Source organism: Artemia sp. Qi Xiang Cuo, chromosome 4 (assembly GCF_049724085.1).
Source record: "Artemia sp. Qi Xiang Cuo chromosome 4, ASM4972408v1, whole genome shotgun sequence".
NCBI classification, from domain to species: Eukaryota; Metazoa; Arthropoda; class Branchiopoda; order Anostraca; family Artemiidae; genus Artemia; species Artemia sp. Qi Xiang Cuo.
Window position 1 is genome coordinate 2,687,741 of NC_142797.1, and position 18,777 is coordinate 2,706,517.

General features: G+C 37.3%; 1 protein-coding gene across 3 annotated transcripts in view; it reads right to left on the reverse strand.

The window, feature by feature from the left end:
* LOC148952682 (uncharacterized) overlaps positions 1-14,995 on the reverse strand; it is a 58,893-nt gene extending 43,898 nt beyond the window's left edge. The window contains exons 1-2 of one of the 3 annotated variants that reach the window (XM_089087353.1): positions 14,974-14,995; positions 5,063-5,270 (exon numbers count right to left, since the gene is read on the reverse strand). In XM_089087353.1, the coding sequence (XP_088943479.1) occupies positions 5,063-5,257 (195 nt within the window). In that variant the 5' untranslated portion in view covers positions 5,258-5,270; positions 14,974-14,995. Of the gene's footprint in view, positions 1-5,062; positions 5,271-9,606; positions 9,627-14,868; positions 14,942-14,973 lie in introns of those variants that run through there. The other 2 variants (XM_089087352.1, XM_089087354.1) reach the window with 2 other exon arrangements.
* Between the last annotated feature and the right edge of the window lie 3,782 nt (positions 14,996-18,777).

The window sequence follows — 18,777 nt, forward strand, 5'->3', positions numbered from 1 at the left end:
GGCATCTTCTAGGTTCCCCAATATATGGAAATGTTCGTCCCTCCTACCAATCCTAAAGAAAAATAAACCAATAGATAAATCTGAGTCTTATAGGCCCATAATGATTACTCCTGTGATGGGAAAAATAATGGAAAAAATGATCTATCACAAACTCCTCTGGTTTGTTGAAAAAAATAATATGATCCCTCACACTCAAACTGGATTCAGGAAACACCACTCCTCAACAGATACTTTCATTTTGCTAACAAATGCAATAAATGAATCTTTGTCAAAAAATAATGTCCTAGTTGCAGCTTTCCTAGATTTTGAAGGGGTATATGACAATGTGAACCACCAAATCCTTTTAAACAAAACTTGCAAATCTTGGAGTACCCCCTAAGCTTGTATCCTTTATTAAATCCTTCACAGAAGTGCGAAGTTTCATCGTTTGTTTTGGTTCAGCCTCTTCACCCCAAAAGACAATAACCAAAGACCTACCTCAGGGAGCAGTCCTCAGTTGCCTCCTATTTGCCCTATATCTCTGGGACATGAACCTACCCCACACGGATCTACAATATGCTGATGATCTGGTGCTATGGTCATCTGGCAACACCTTTCAAATAGCACAGTCAAATCTGCAAAAGTCCCTTTTCCAGTTTGAAAAATTCTCTCAACATTCAGATTTACCCCATTGCACCTACCAAGTCAAAAATAATCCAATTTCACCGGAAGCAAAACCATGTTAATCCAAAACTAACTCTAAATAAAGCAACTATTCCAGAAGATAATCATATTAATTACCTTGGTATCATGCTTGACCGAAAACTTAATTTCCACCTCAACATTTCAGACACAATAAAAAAATGCTATAGAAAAACAAATATACTAAAAAGACTTGTTTCCACACCCTGGGGATGTAAGGAGAAAACCTTACTCCAGTTTTATAAATCACATATAAGACCCCATATTGACTATGGGCTCATCGTCTATGGTGCATGTGCAAAGACCCAGATGCAAAAAATTGAAACAACACAAAATGGTATAATACGTCTCATATTTGGTCTTAGGAAACCCAAAAGCACCAAGTTTCTGCTTATGGAGAGTGGATTAACAACAATAAGGGAGAGACGTAGCTTTCTCTTGACAAAACATCTTACAAAAATTAAATCAAATAGCTCACACATATTACATAATTGGTTAAGAAATCCAGCCATGTATAGAGGCATTGCAGATGAGTATGCCAATATTCAGAAGAAGTTCCCTGTACCAGCAAAGTCTATTGCACCTACTTTCCCCCAATCCCCTCCATGGAATTGGTCAATTCCCATAATAAATACTGAATTTTCAAAGTGGAATAAAGATTTAACCCCCATTGCTTTTGTCCAGAAAAAATTTGCAGAACTTAATACAATTACCTATAAAAATTCCTTCCAAATATTTGTTGATGGGTCAAAAATGAATGAGAAGGTTGCGAGTGTTGTTTTCCTTCCTAACCTGAAAATTGTAATGGGCAAGAGATTATTTAATAATTTATCTATAATGTCTGCTGAGTTAAATGCCATAATCATGGCATTAAAACACCTTAAGCAAAACCAACCTTTGATTGTAGATTCGAATAATATTATCATATAGTCCGACTCTCTATTAAGCCTTGAGTTACTGGCCTCAGTTACCCAACATGATTTTGACATCGAAACTTATCATTGTCTTAGCATTATTTATGATATTGTAACAAACGTCATAAAAACGTACTTTCAGTATACTCCTAGCCAATTTGGCATAAGTCGTAATCATCAAGTTAATGAAATAGCAAAAAATGCTATAAATATTGACCAGCCAAGTGGGAGACCAATCCCAATTAGAGATATTTACCGATGGAGGCTATCAGATATTAATTTTAATAAGATTAATCCTATCCTTTTCCCCTTTCCCAATATGTATCTTTCTAAAATTTCTCATAGAATTCGTTCTGGAACAAATGGACTAAATTTCCTTGCATTCTCATATAAGCTTTCTAATTCAAGTGGTTCAATTCCCCTGTCCCCTCTTTGCAGGCATTGTAATATGAATAATGAAACAATTGACCATTGCCTATTTGAATGTAATATGCTGACGTCTGCACAACATACCTTGCTTTGTAAACTGTTAAAATGCTTCAAACACCCCAAAATCTCATTATCAGCCAAGAGCCTAGCCAACTATACCTGCACACAGAGCACAGCAATCGATATCTATCATCTTATATTTGAACTTCTTGAGTCAAAAGATCTACTGAAAGATATCTGAAAATATCTAATAAATAAGAGATAACCAAGATAGTAGCTCTGTAGCCCACAGAGTGAAGCAAAAAGAAGAGGGCTAAATAGTACCAACTGAATAGCCCGCCTGCTGTGAATTAGAAGAAGAAGAAGAATATTAGAAGCTACAGTGATGACAGTGGTCAAATATGGCTCTGAAGCATGGGTGCTCAGAAAAGCAGATGAAGATTTGCTAGATGTTCTCCAGAGAAATTGCTTAAGGATTGTTCTGGGTAGCTGGCTGACTGACTGTATTTCAAATATTAGGCTATATGAAAAATGTGGTTCGATACCGCTCTCTGGGGCTATAATGAAAGAAAGGTTGAGGTGGCTGGGGCACGTTGTGCGGATGAAGGATGACATTGCTGAAGATTGTTCTTTTTGGCCAACCGTCTGGGGCTAGGCAGAAAACAGGTCGTCCTCGTCTGGGGTGGGAGGACGTCAAAAAGAAGGATTTAAAGGAGATGGGAACTTAAAGGAGAGTGGGAGGGTGTAAAAAGGGAAGCTTTAAATAGATTGGGATGGAGGAGGAGCGTGCATAACTGTGTTGACCTCAAGCGGCTTGATGCCGCAGTGAGTTGTTAGTAGTAGTAGTAGTTTATTTTTACAATATTATAAGGAACTATTGCTATAGTATGAGGAAAAGAATTTTTTGGACCCAGGAGAAGTAGTACAAATGTGAGTGTAGCACATTTGCAAATTATTTGTGGTTCACTTAAATATGTAGTTAATAGTGAATACATTGTAGAAGCTGCATAAGGGATGTTCTAAGTTAAATTATCTTATGTAACATATCTCCTTTCGAATTACAGCAGAAGAGTTGAATTCAAAATGCCAAAATGTCAATGATACTACAAAAATGTCATAATTGATGACAATGATGTCAATGACTATGGATGTCAACCAGCACATGCCTACATTGTAGAGCAAACTTTTAAAAATTTAAGTTGGTTTAGAATATCTGGTGGTAACTTAGACGTTTTCAAAAGTATGATTTTTTTTTTTTTTTTTTTTTTTTTTTTAATCAGTTTCCATACTAACTGATTTTAGATTTACTAATAAACATCCCTTTACCCACCTGTGTGCATCATGACTGGCATAATAGAAACAAAAATGCAAGCAAAGAGTTAATAGACACCTCCCTCAAAACTTTCTGCTTGTGGGGTGGGGTCTGTACCTCCTTGAGAGTTGTTAGGCAAACATAGTCACACAAGTAAAGCACCCACCACTGTGTCTCACAACTGGCATTAAGTAGACAACAATGCAAGCAAACATCTGGCATAAGGACCCTTCCCAAAAGTTAGCTGTGTAGGGGGTAGGGAGGGGCAGTAATTTCTCCTTTCCAAACATTCAATTAACAAACGTACAGGTGAGTTGTCCTGCTACATCCATACAACATTATCATAATGTATTCCCAGCATTGGAAGATTCAGTTCCATGACCATTCATCAAATAGATTAAATAGCCCCCTTGATACACCCACCTTTTTATTTAAAAAACAAAAATGGAGTAAGCCATAGGTGCATGTACTGCTTTTTGTCAAGGCGGATCTCACTTATCTAGCATTTTTTCTTCTTTTTTTTTACAAGAATCATGTATCATTGAGAAGTATTCTAAACTGATTCTGTTACCTCCAAAAAGGCAAAGTTTCAAACTCAGAAAACCAAATGAGATGATATTTGTAGAGATGAAATACTCAAGTATCAACTTCAGAAAACTGAATGAGTTGATATTTCTTTCTGAAACATATAATTGAGAAATAATTGGTATTACTCAAAGGGAAGAGCCCATTTATCACTGGACCCCTCTGAGATCTTTATCCCATGCTTAACTCCTCATGATGAAATAATCTGGTTTGGCATTAGACCTGAAGATTTTCTATGCCTTCTTTTTAGGCAAGCTCTTTTAATAACTCTTTTTTTATAGGAATGTTCCCCATGTATGCTGGCAGGGATCCCAGAAATCAATACCCCCTGGACAGCAAAAAGACATTGGGATTATTTTTGAAGTTTTTCCAGGATTAAAAAATAGCATGATTAGGCCCTTTTTGTTCAGAATAATTTACAGGAAGATTACCCTTATACTTAATTGTGCATAATTATGGCTCAAACTAATGAGGGGGGTTTAGACTACAAAGTAAAGGTCTGCCTTTAATAAAACTGGAGAGTAGAATACAATACAGTCAACTATAAATACTAGTAACAACCTTTCATATCAAAAAGCTAGCTTAGGCCAACACAAAACAAATCCATTTCAGTTGCCTGGCAATATTTAACCCCCAGGGTGACCACTCATTGAGTGGGGCTTGTCATCTTTTACCCTTTCTTCTTCCCTTCTAAGGTAAGCTACCCTTCTTTGAAGGGTATCCTACCCTTCAAAAAGATGCACCTTCCACGGATTTACATGGTTTCATTTTGACTAAGATGCACTGTTATTGCCTTTCAAAAGTAAACTCAAGTTTTGAATCCAAAAATGAGTAGGTTAAGATCACTTTCAGGTGAAATCATCTGAAACTGGTCTATAGAATCTTGCTGTTGGAGGAAAAAAATAATCTTATAATGCACTTTTTGTTTTCTCTGCTCCAAATATCTCCAATAAATCAACCAGCATCATTCTCCTGTATGATTATTTAGAGATAACATTTTTCACAAGCACAAAATAATTTCACAGCCAAGTTTAAAGTACATTGCCCAGTTTCCTTGCACATAATATGATAATATGAGCAATAATACACAGCAAGATAATGTGAGCAACATAACCAATGTGACTAAAAATAAGAATCTTACAGGCTCTGGTTTAGCAATAAATATCCCTTCATTGCTATCATCTGCATCATTGTCAGAACATCCATAAAAAATTATAGTTTCTCCATCACCTTCTTCTCCTAAATCTAAGGAATCAGATTCTTGGACAACAAAACCAGTTTCATCATCTAGATAAATATGACCTTCCAATCCAGAATATGGCCTCTGACCATCCATTTTCTATTCTTTCCTAGAAAATATATAAAAAAAAAATCAGAAAATAAACATGAAATAGTATGTCCTGTAACATAGGTCTACATATTTAACTATTTACAAAAATTAAATTAAAAAAAAATTAGCTGAAAGTAAGGAGCAACATTATAACTCAAAACAAACAGAAATTATTCTTTATATGAGGGGCGCTGCCACCTCCTCAACCCCTTGCTCATTACGCAAATTTTTTTTAGTGCTTTAAAAAAGCTTCTTATGCTAATTTAAAGCCCCTAGTGTTTCAGAAGTTGTTCATAAAGAATTGAGCCAAAAAGTCAAACTTTAACATAAAGAGCAAGGATTGAGGCACAGGACAGCCCCACTCATGTACAGAATGTTTCTGAACATTTTAAGTAGTGATACTGCCCCTCCTCCCTTTCAGAAGACAAAAAAAAAATTTATTTGATTTCTGATCATTGTTTAAATTGTGCTAGGAAATCTGCCTCCCTTCTCTGAGAAAAATTTCTCCCAGAAGTCCCTCCTGCTTAAATTGCCCTTCCTCCAAAGGATATCACCCTCCCCTCAATTTTGCAAGACAACTGTTTTTTTCAGCAGAAAGTAAGGAGGAACATTAAAACCCAAAACAAACAGAAATTATTCTGTATATGAAGGGGGCTGCCACCCCCCGCAACCCCTTGCTCATTATGTAAAATTTGTTTTGTGCTTTAAAAAAGCTTCTTATTCTAATTAAAAGCCCCTAGTCTTTCAGGAGTTGTTCATAAAGAATTGAGCCAGAAAGTCAAACTTTAACATAAAGAGCAAGGATTGAGGCACAGGACAGCCCCACTCCTGTACAGAATGTTTCTGTTCATTTTAAGTAATGATACTGCCCCTCCTCCCTTTCAGAAGAAAAAAAATAGTTTTTTTATTTGATTTCTGATCATGTTTTAAATCATGCTAGAAAATCCGCCTCCCTTCTCTGTGAAAAATTTCTCCCAGAAATCCTACTGCGTAAATTCCCCTCCCCCAAGAAAATCCTTTCTGGATTGTTCCCTCCTTGCTGAAAACTCCTGAGAAATTCTCCTTACTTTTGTTTGATTGTTTTGAATTAATTTCTGATTGTTTTTCAGTTCATCCTTCCCTTAATTTTGCAAGACAAATCATTGGTCAGAACTCTTACAGTGTTATTTTGTAACACACAGAGCAGTTATAAAAGGCTGGAATGTCAGCAACTGAACTATTATGTAATATAATAAATATGGATGAATAAGAGAAAAATACAACATTCCAATAATCTTGATGGGGAACAAATTCTTCAATTTTTACAGAATTCCAGTATTTTTAGCTATGTTTTGTACTTCTAAATATTATATAACCTTTGAGATTAAGGCACTCATCCACCATGATACTTGTCCATTTTATGCTTCCACTGTCTAACTCCCTTTGTTTCTCTTGTTCATCAAGATTTTCAATTCTGCACCCCCTCTTTTAAGATTCCCTCATTCCCTTGTTTGTCAAGATTTTTAATTCTGCACCCCCTCGTCAATAATTGTATATATTTATTTTCTTTACTTCATTATTCTTTTTAAACTTGACTCTCTTTAGTTTGAATCTGTGATATTTTGCATCAATGTATATTTTTGCATGACGATGGCTATGGCTGTGATTTTCACATGTTTTATATGTTGAGTGTCTTATTATGACAAAAACAGCTGTTGATGGGCATGACTGTTTTTATGGTGTTTGAAAATAAAATTGTTATCTATCTATGTCTATGTAACTGAATCTCTCAAACCCAAGGATAGTCATTTGCACATCTCTCATTAAACATTAACATAGTTTTCCTATTATTAACAAATTTACCATTAACATTATTGACTTAATGAAGAAATATCACCATCCAAATTTGTAACCTAGTTTGAACAAATTTACTTACACCCAGGCCTAATTATAGTCTCACAGGTTGATAAAATCAAATTACACAAGCATGTTACATATTCCAGTCATAATTTCTTATGAATTATAATTTCTCATACTCACTCTTATTTAGTAATATGATTGCAGATTGAAGCATCTAATCCCCTCCCATTGAAAGTTCTCTTTCAATGGGAGGGAATTCAGGATCCACGGATCCAGGATTTTTTCAGGGGAGGGGGGGGGGGGGCTAAAAGGTTGATATGATAAACTTGCACTAGGAGCAATTTTAATTAACACAAACTTGCATTAATTAAGTAAATTACACTACTTTAGACTGCATTAAGGGGGAGGCGCACCCCCTTGCCAATACCCCTAGTCAATACCTTACTCTTTATGCTAAAGTTTGAATCACAATTTGTTTGTTTTTTTGCTGTGAAGAAATATCGCCATCCACATTTTTAACCAAGTTTGAACAAATTAACTTAAGCCTAGGCCTTATTATAGTTTTCTGGTTGATAAAATCAAATTACACAAGCTTGTAATAGATTCCAGTCATAATTTCTTACAAATTTGTAATGAATTACAATTTCTCACTCACTCTTATTTAGTAATATAATTGCAGATTAGGGCATCTAATTAACATATGGGATTATCACAATCAAAATGTCAATGGCTACCAAAATTTAAGATTTGATTATAGAAAAAAAACTTCAGCTAAAACTCCCAGCAAACTTAACATTAAATTGATTTTCCAGGGAAAATTCTCCCCTCCCATTGAAATTTTCCCTCAAAAACACTCAACAATAAATACTATATGTGAATAATGGGCAAATTACATAACTTACAGCACTCCCCACTCCATATAAAAATTTCTCCTGAAAATCCCCCTAAATTTTCATCCTCAAAGAAAATTCCCCCTGTGGGACATCTCCCCTGAAAATGTCTGCATATTTCAAAATAAGAAATACTATTTGTAAACAATGGGCAAATTGCATGACTTACATCCTTTTCCCCAGGGGTTGTGGGGGGGGCATGTCATACATGGAGGCATACATGATCTTTCAGCTACACTGAATCAAATGGCTAGCTTAAAATTTTGTCATGTGTCATTGGGGCAATAACAGTCATGGGATGCAGGGGGGGGGGGGGTCTAGTTGCCTTCCAATGTTTTTGGTCACTTAAAAAGGGCACTAGAACTTCTAATTTCTGTTCAAGCAAGCCCTCTCCTAATCTTCTATGACAATTAGTTTCATACAATCATCCCTGGGAGACAAAAACAAACACACATCTTTGATCTCTTTTTTTCTGGCAAAAAATGCATAATTTTATTTTTGTAGAGGAGTTTGAAACCTCTACATTAGGGTATACACTAAACTTATGTGTACCCTCATACAGGTAACATTAAACTCAATGAACTTTACAAATTTGAAATCAGTATAAAAAGCCAATTCTTTTGATGCATTAATTGTTATCCAAATTCCTTTTTTTGTAGTTTTCTCTACTATTGGGCCAAGTTGTTCTTTACTTACAGCTTGTTACCACAAACTGTTTGATGGGGACAGGGAACACAAAAACATTCCTTTCTAAATTGCTAATTTCTTCCCTAACAATGTTGATCCCCTTGACTAACTTTGGGAGATTTCCCTAAAGATACTCTAAAACCACCATCCCTTGCTCCCAAGAAAAAAAAGAAAGTCTCACATCCCATGGAAAGAATCAGATCTATATAGTCCTATAATATATATGCAAGAAGAGATCTAAGAGCAGATATTCTAATGTTAAAACCAGAAATATATACTTGGATTTTATTGCAGTAATGCAAGAGCCCAAATTACCTATTTAAGCACCTTACCAGCATGTTGCAATCTTACCACCCTTACCTAAAGCAGTTAAATTCTCTTTGTGTAAGTAGGTGCAAAAAAGAACATTTTTCCTAAATACCTCCCAAGAAGTTTTTTTGTTCATAACTGTGAAAGATATTCAGAATTTTTACAATATTACTATGAGTAAAGGGGTGAAGTATCAGTTCTTTACTATCAGTAAAGAACCATTGAACATCTTCCTAGTCTGGCATAGCATGAGGGTTTTAAAGTTCATGGGGACAAATCATGGTTTCTTTGATACTGTTTAATCAATCTGTTTAAGAAATGATTTTAATCCTGAATAATGTACTTAGCTTTGAAAAAACTACTACCATGGAAAAGGTGAACTAAGAGGCTCCATAAATTCTGAAATTTGAGAGCTATTGTGAGATGTTCCTATGCAACATTTCCTAGTTAGAGAAGAGAACAGAAAGAGTGGAGACATCAAAACAACAATTAGAAACATTCTGGTGAAGTGTGGTCTAGGTTCAGTAGTGAAAACTGTTGGTACCAAAGTTGAATATGCTATTGTGGAATCCTCAAGCTCTCCTGAACAAGCTTTGTTCCAAAAAATATCTACTGAGAAATTAAAACTACCTGCTAATCCCAATAACACTCCAGAGTTCAAAGTTGAAGGAAGTGAAGGACCATTGAATCTTGAGGACCTGAAAGATTTTGGAACAGCCCACAAAAATCTCAGTAGCAATAACTACAACCAAGTAATCATTGAACAATAGCCCACAACACTACTTTAAAGGAAGTTTGCACCTAATTAGCAATGCAACTATTAAATTTCTTCCAAAAATCAATTGACATCAGTCATGCCAATAGACTGAAAATTAGCTTACAAATCATGAGCCAATCAGTGTCACTTCTGCTGTTGGAAAACAGCATTATTCCCTGCTGTTAGTACCAATTCAAGAACTAGAGGTCATCACCTGAAACTTGTCAAGCAGTCTACAATATCTAGAGTCTACACTTAATTCTTTTCATCATGCATTGTCAACAGCTGGAACAAACTATCCAATGAAACAATTACTGCTGAATCCATTGGTGTTTTCAATCAAAGGCTAGATGCTGAGTATCATCAAATGCACTATCACAAGCAGATCTCCTTTTATAATAACTCTACTCCACTCTCAAATACTGTTGACAAGGAGATGACATGACAACACCAAGAATCTAATGAAATGAAACAGTTACTGCTGAATCCCTTGATGTTTTCAAATGAAGGCTAGATGCTGAGTGGTCCTTTAGAGAGTGTAAACACAATTAGGATGCTACTGAACATGGAACAGCACCATTTCACTAATGAGCTTTGTATACAACTCAAGGCATCATTCTGGAGCTCTACAAGGAGAAATCCTTAGATTAATCCTAGCTGCAATTTAAGATATTGTAAATACAGCCATTATCAGATAGCTGATCACAGGCAGCCTCCTGACAAAACCAACGGGGAATCAGACCAGGCAGATTGATTGAAACAAATCTGACTAACACAGGTTCTACTGGACTTTGTAAGTCTGTCATCAAAGGCTTCCTTTGAAACTGAATGCAATAGGAATTGAAGAAGGTATTATATACTGAATTTTGTTCTTCTCTAAGAAAAGAAAGCAGTAGGTCAGAATTTTTGGTGAGGGTGGAATGACTTACTACTCCAATGCAGCAGAGGTCTTAAGTTGGGTGCCTCAAGGTACTGCTGTAGGACCCACACTCTTAAAAATATAAAATAACAAGATCCAAGAAACATTATAAACAAAATTAGCCTGTGTAAATATAACTCATGAGTCCTGTGGACAATGAGCCAGATGTGGCCTCAAGACAGTCAGATCTTGATAGCTTTGGGAAATGGGCCAAGACATGGTGGCTGAAGTTTAGTACTGAAAAGTACAAAATCCTCCATTTTGGGTGAAACATCCCATGATGGCAATACTGAATGCCAGCAAATGTAGGCATAAAGACATACCATTTCCAAGAGTGCCTTGGATAGATTTGGGGTTTGTTATAGACAGAGACATGAAATCCAAGTTGCTATAGCAAAGGGACATCAAACTCTTGGTATCATCAAATACACTATCACAAGCAGATGTCCTTTTATAATAACTCAACTCTACAAGAGTTTGGCAAGACCAAGATTAGAGTTTGGAATGCATGTTCCTATGTTGATTAACAAAATAAATCAGACAGCCCTCAAATCTATTCAAAGATAGATGACAAACTGGGCTCAAAACAAAAGAGTATGAATGCTGTCTGCAGAGCTTCAAGTTACCAACTCTGGCATACTGTTGACAAAGAGATTACCTTAAATTACCTTAAATCGCATCTTCTAGCGACTAAGGTTGCAGGAACCTGTAGATGTCGCCAGGTAGTATTGACAGGAGTTCGTTGCACAATTCATTAGTGGATCATCACATCCTACACGTATACAGGACAGTTGAATATCACACACTAATAGACCCTAGTGGTGGATGCAGGCTCATCCCACTGCGTCCTCCATGGCTTGTTCCTCCAGTCATGGTCAACGCCAGTCTTGAAGCTGTTAACTGAAGCTGCGGAAACAGTTGAATCGCTCAGTGAATTCCACAACGGAACAACGCGATTGGTGAAGAAGTTGTATTTCTCACGCTTTCTGCTGAATCTTTGGCGGGAGTTTTATGGGGTTACCTCGCGCTCTGCTAGACTGGTCCTGTTCGAGAATGGGCTTGATAACACTGCTGTTCATCAACTTATATGCCAAAATTACGTCCCCCTTTTTCTACGGTAGGTCAGAGTTTGCAAATCAAGCTTTTCTAGGCGTTGCTCATATGGGATTTGTTGGTTGGCAAATGGGAGCCTAGTAGCTCTTCTCTGGACTTTTTCAAGCAACTCTGCATCGCATTTAAAGTGGGGGTTTGCAACTGCCATCCCAAACTCAAGATGAGGGCGGACAAGGGCTGTGTAAAGCTTCTTAATGACCCTGGGGTGGCGACTAGTCACTGATCGCTTGATTAGGCCTAGGATCTTGTTTGCCTTTGCGGCTTGAGTTCGGCAGTGACTATGGAACTTCAGCTTATTATCTATGATTACCCCGAGATCACATTCTTCCTCTGCACTTTGGATGGGTGTTATAGCACCAGTAGAGTCCAACATATGGTAGCTATGGCAAGGGTTGTTCAGTCCAAGATGTAAAACTTTACATTTGCTTGGGTTAAACTCTAGTGTCCAAGTTGAGGCCCATTGGCAGAGGTTTGTTAAGTCTTGTTGCAGGGCATTGCAGTCTTCGTCAGAAGCGGCAGGTCCAAAGAGTTTGGAATCGTCTGCATATAGTTCCAGCAGATTCTGGACAACCTCAGGAGCATCATTAATGTAGAGGTTGAATAAAGTCGGGCCCAACTTAGTTCCCTGTGGCACACCACTTCTGACATTTACTGGTGCCGAGTACACGAGGTTTCCGTTGTGGTCGTAGACTGCAGCAATCTGGATTCTATCAGACAGAAAGCTATGGATCCACTGGGCTACGTCTACATCAATGTGATATGCTGACAGTTTAATCATCAGGTACCGGTGGGACATTTTATCGAAGGCTTTTGCCTGGTCCAGTAGGAACACGTCTACAGGGGATCCCGATTCGATAACCTCAGTGATTGATTCATAAGCTTGGATCAGGTTCGTTTCAATGGACATTCCTTTTCTAAAGCCATGTTGGCCGCTGTAAAGGAGACCATTCCTTGTCATGTGAGCTATAACGGCATCATTGACAATTCCTTCAATCAGCTTAGCAACGACTGAGGTAAGGCTTATGGGCCGGTAGTTCTCTGGCTGGCTTCTGGAACCTTTCTTAAATATTGGAGTTATTGTTGCTGTACGCCAATCAGGTGGTAGTTTCTTTGTCTTCAAAGACAGATTATACAAGGAGCAGAGCGGTTCGGTGATTTCTTTGAGATTTCTTTGAGATATATCAGAGATTTCTTTGAGCAGCCTGGGATGGATGCCGTCTGGTCCTTTGGCTTTGTTAGGGTCCAGCTTTGATAGTCTTTTCTTAACCTCTTCAGTCGTGATGATGAGTTTCGGCATAAGATGTTCGATATGTCTGGGGTCAGGACATGAGGGTTCAGCTGATGAGTCTGAGGAGAAGTTCGAAGCGAAGGTAGTGTTAAGCAAGTTTGCTATAGCTTCTGGGTCTTCCAACTTTTTCCCTTCAGCGTTGAATAAGAATGGTATTGATCGCCTGTTCTTATCTTTCTTGGACACATACCTCCAAAATCGTTTAGGGTTTTCCTTTATACTAAAGGCTATCTTCTCCTCATATTCTGCCATAAAATGCCTAGTTAGATGTCTCAACTTATTCCTGGCTCTGGCATAATGCTCCCAGTGTCGTGTGCATACACACTTCTTGTACTTCGAAAGTGCCTTTTTCTTCCTGTTCATGGCTCTTTTAATGGGTCGATCTATGTGGAGGCAGTGTTCTAGGTGCCTTGACAAAAGACGTTGAAGTACAAAGCTGCTCAACATGGAGGACGGCGTTCTTGAAATTTAGCCAGGCTTGCTCTATATCATCACTGTTAGTCACTTGATCCCATGCAACCGCCTGTAGTATTTCCCTGATCCTGCTGTAGTCGGTATACGTTCGTTTGGTGCAGTTGTTTGGTGGTCTTGCTTAAAACCAAGATGACACCAAGAATTTGCTCAAAATCTGATGACAAATACTTGTTCCAGTTTGTTCAGGCATTAGCAACCAGAGGTCATTCAGCAAGCATAAAAACACAAAGAAAAGGAGCCACTTCTACTTCAAGTAGAACACTTCTACTTCTTCTACATAAGCCTCTGGAATAGTCTAAGCAAGACAGATGTGAGCTCACAATTGTCTTGCTTAAAACCAAATATTGTCAGCTCTAAAGCCAATCTTGACAAGGACTGGGTTAATAAACCATAGGTCATGCAATGGGATGTGGCAGATGTCCCATAGTATTATCATCACAGATTGGCAAACCAAGGACTTGTCTATATTTCTCAGCCCTCTTAATGAGGCCAATGTAGGGTAAAAGACCTCTTTTTGGGAAAGACCACTTTTTCTTTGGCTTTCTAGAAAAACAGAGATGGGTTTTTAGACCACCCCTATTTTATCACACCATGGTGTAATGGGAGGGTAGTAGGCCTAACAAAAGCCCTGCCTTCTTGGTGAAATTTTCACCAATAATTTGTCAGTATAAATTAAAATATGGTCTTTGTTTTGATAAGCAATTAAAAAGATTAAATTAAAAATTATATTTAACATTTGTGATTCATAGAACAAATATCAAGCAATAAATTACATTTTTAGAATCAGAAGAAAATCAGATTTCTGTTGATAGGCCTATGTGAATAAAACTAAAACACTGAAAGGATATATTTGTCAAAATAGGATAACAGATATTCCAAAAAGAGGTCCTTGTAAGTAAGTCAATAAACTAATAATTTCAAGTATTTGATCTTAAATAATTTTAATAATAACCATAGGCCTATTGATGCAATAGATTCTCAGCTATTCATTGACATATACAATTCTTCTCAATTCCTCAATTATTAAACTTAAGTTTAAACTAAAAGAACAATAGGCTATGACCAGGATATTACAAGTGGGTTAGCCTATCCGCCCCATTAGGGGGAGGCCCTGGAATGCAATTGTAACAGTAGGCTAACAATCATCATAGACTATTTCAAAAAACCTTTGAATGACATTTAATTACTTATTTCTCCAAGCCTACACAATTTCTTATGTCAAAGCATACAATGCTTTGTTTCAAAAGGCCTATCTAGATATTTGTATATCTTCTAATTCAAACCAGCTTTGTTTAAGTTCAAACAAAATTTATACTCATAGAAGTGAAATGTTTTGAATACCATTAATTTGGGGAAGCAGCTATTAGCATTTAATTTATTTTTCATTCTCATTTAAGATATTCTTAAGCTTTTCTTCTTTTTAATTTCTTCCGAAAAAATTCTCACCTATTCGATTTCCTCCGTTACAAAATGGCGTCTAAAAAGAAATTACACAAGATTTCTAAAAGCGAAATCTTTAAATTTAATAACAAGGAATGCCAGGTAGCAGCACTATATTTGCACTAGCGACTTAATAAAATGGTGAACCTGAGCATCATTGCAATTGCTAAGCCTATCCTAAGATTTTTATAGCGCGCCATTTTCGTTAGGTTCTCTTTCGTTGCAAGCTACACCAGCCTTCTATCTAAAAGTATTTCAATCAAATTGATGAGAAAATACCTTAAATTACCTTGTAATTACCTTATAAATTACTATCCAGCGATAAGGACGAATCCTGTAGACGCCGGTCAATGATGATGGTGGCTCAGCTCATCGGGCACATTCCAAACTGTGCGCCATGGCTTGCTGCACCAATCTCTGTCAACAGCTGACTTGAAGGCTTCAGTATTAGGGGACATGACTGCATTCTGGCTAAGGGAATTCCATAATCCAACCACACGGTTGGAGAAAAATTTGTTTCGCTGCCTGGTATTAGCGCATTTCCGGTAGAGCTTTAGGGGGTGCCCTCTTGTTCTTGACGAACTATCTAACTGGAATAAGTCAGGGATGATATCGTGGTTGCAGATCAATTTGAATGTCATCAATACATCTCCTTGCTTACGTCGGTATGTGAGAGATGGTATTTTGAGCCTCTGGAGTCTGGTAGAATATGGCAAATTTTGAAAACCCCTTATGCATTTCGTTGCTCTCCGCTGCACCGATTCCAGAATCGATTGGTCAAGCTTGTTAACTGGCGTGGCAATGGACATCCCAAATTCTAATTTTGGTCGGATCAGGCCCTTTAGGAGCTTAGTAATTACTGCTGGAGATCTACTGCAGAACGTTCTCTTTATTATACCGAGAGTTTGGCTGGCTTTGGCTACTGCAGACTGCGTGTGTAAGTTGAATTTGAGCTTGTTATCAACCAAGACTCCCAGATCTTTTTCGCAGTGACTGGTGGTAAGTGGCTGTTTAGAACCACAATTGGATTCCATAAAATACTGGCTGAGAGGGTTGTTTGCTCCAAAGTGTATGACCTTGCATTTCTGGATATTAAATTCTAGTCGCCAGGTTTTTGCCCACGTTGAGAGTGCGTCGAGATCTGCTTGGATGTTTTTGGTACTTTGGGGGTCATAAATCAGACCGATTATTTTGGAATCATCAGCACATAAGCAAATCTTATTCTTTATGATTGAAGATACATCATTAATATAGATGTTGAATAGAGTTGGGCCCAAAACAGTGCCTTGGGGTACTCCGCTTTCTACATCTGCTGATTCTGAGAAGAAAATTGATCCACCATCCCCAAATACTCTTACCACCTGCTTCCTGTTGGTAAGAAATTGCATCGTCCAATTTCTGACTTCATCGTGGAGGCCTATTGCGTGGAGTTTAGAATTTAGCCTCCTATGACATACTTTATCAAACGCTTTTGCTAAGTCTAATAATATCATATCAACTGGGGATCCAGTGTCCATAAGTTCTGTGACATGCTCGTAAGCATCAATGAGGTTAGTATCAACTGATCGACTGGGGCGGAAGCCATGCTGGCTAGGAGATAGTAGCTTGTTCGCATTTAGGTGTTCAATAATGGCTGAATTAACTATGCCTTCAAGAAGTTTTCCCACTCCCGAGGTGAGACTAATTGGTCAATAGTTGCTGGCTTCATCTCTGCTGCTTCCTTTATGAACAGGTGTAATGTAAGCTTCCTTCCAGTCTTGTGGAATAGATTTAGTATCTAGGGACTTTAGGAATAGTAGGGTGAGAGGATGTGATAGTACTGCATACGTCTCCTTTAAGAGCCGAGGGGGCACTCCGTCAGGTCCTGTTGATTTATTTGGGTTAATCTTCTTTAGTCGAGTCTCTACATCTACTTTAGTAATATTAATGGGCGGCATACTTTTTTGAATTTCGCTGTTTCTTTTAGTCTCAAATTACACCCCACCCATGCTAAAGCGTTCGGGCAGCTGCACGGTTCTAAAGCATATGCATCATTTCCACCCACCCATTTTTAGAACCCGTTTCGAACAGGACACTCCTCTTCCCTAGAATTTTTGAATCCCTCCCTCCTGAGTTTTGAAAATATATCTTTGATCTGGATTTTCATTGAAAAATGAAAATTTCCTTAGGATTTTTTTGTTCTTAGAGGTGGAGATATTGTCAGATGGCAAACTTTTTAGGGGACGTGGTGTGACTGGTTTATAAGCCCAGAAACAGTGCAGCTGCCCAAACACCCAGGTTGGGTGAGAGGTTGAGCCCAAACACTTCAGGTTGGGTGCAAATTATAATCTAAATAATTTGAATAATTCTGCACTTGATTCCAGAATATAAAAAAAACATAGCCGAGATGGAAAAATCCAAGAAAAATTTTGAGCTGTTACTAACCACCATTCCCACATCAAACAGAATCAATATGTTTTAGATATTAGCAGCATGTTAAAGAAAAAGAGGGTCAATTAGTCCCTGGATCCCCAATACCAGCCACAATAGCCTTTCTATAAGCCACCCCTAAGAGGTGAACCTTAGCTTCATTAGTTTTATTGAAAAAAGCCTTCAATTTGCATAAACACTGAGGATTCTTGAGCAGAAGGTTTTAAATCAAGCAGCCAAGAAAATTAAAAAAAAATAACACACAGAACACCTAGATTTTAAGTTTTAATGTGGAAACTGTCATTCCTTCATAGGTGAGAGGCGGATCTTTAGATGTACGAAAGTTTAAATTGGTTCTCACACTATGTACGCAATTTTCCATGCTGAGTGATTAAGAAACGTTACATTAAGTATAAATTTCCGTAATTGAACAAGTTCTTTCTCACTAACCAAATAGAAAAATCCATACAACCGTCAATATCATCGTCAAATTCATCGCAATAAGTAAACTGTAAAAAATAAAAGAAAATGTGGAGCGGATATGAATATTCAAACTCTGGCCTTGAAATCGACTACATAGTTTATATTCTTCTTAAAACCGGCAAATTGACATTTGTGGACATAAAAGATCTAAATAGGTCAAAGAAAGAATTCAAATTATTCCTGTGCTGACGTCATGACACCAAGAAAAGACTCAAATTGACTGCGGTTAGAAGACAAGCGACAACCTTAAGACAAACTTAAGTATAATGAATTTCTATGTAGAGCTCGAGCTACACACAAATTTGCTCCATAACCTGAAATCTTAAGTTATGGCAATGTAAAAAGTTATGCGGCACAATTTGAAAACACCATAGAACGTTGCTGCTTTCTGCTGAGAGACCAGGTGTCAGTAAATCTTAATACAGCTAATACATTTTCAACCGTACAATAAAGCTCTGCAACACCAATTGTTTCTGTTAAAGCATCGGAAAGCACTGAAGTGTCTTCCATAAGCTATTCATCCTCTATCAGCCCTATAAAGCCTAATCCTTTTACCAGATTCAAGAAAGAAGGAAATTGGCTGACAGCCAAGAATTGCATGGGTAAAAGAAATTAGTTTATATATTGCAGCTTTAATATCTTAAAAGTGTGGTTCGAACGTCTAAATATATATTGTGTGATTCAAAACCTGAATGTCTGTCTTTTCTTCACTAGGGATAGTTTCTTCACTAGGGCCTTTAGAAAAATTGATAGAGTAAAATAACTTGTTTGTCATTAGAAAAAAAAATAGAAAAAGGGAAATGATAAATATACTATTTTTTAATCCCTTCAGATGTACAGCTATCACCTTAAAAAGTCAAACTCCGAATATTGATCGTCATCAACGGGGTTAAAACCCACCAGAAATTGCAAATTTTG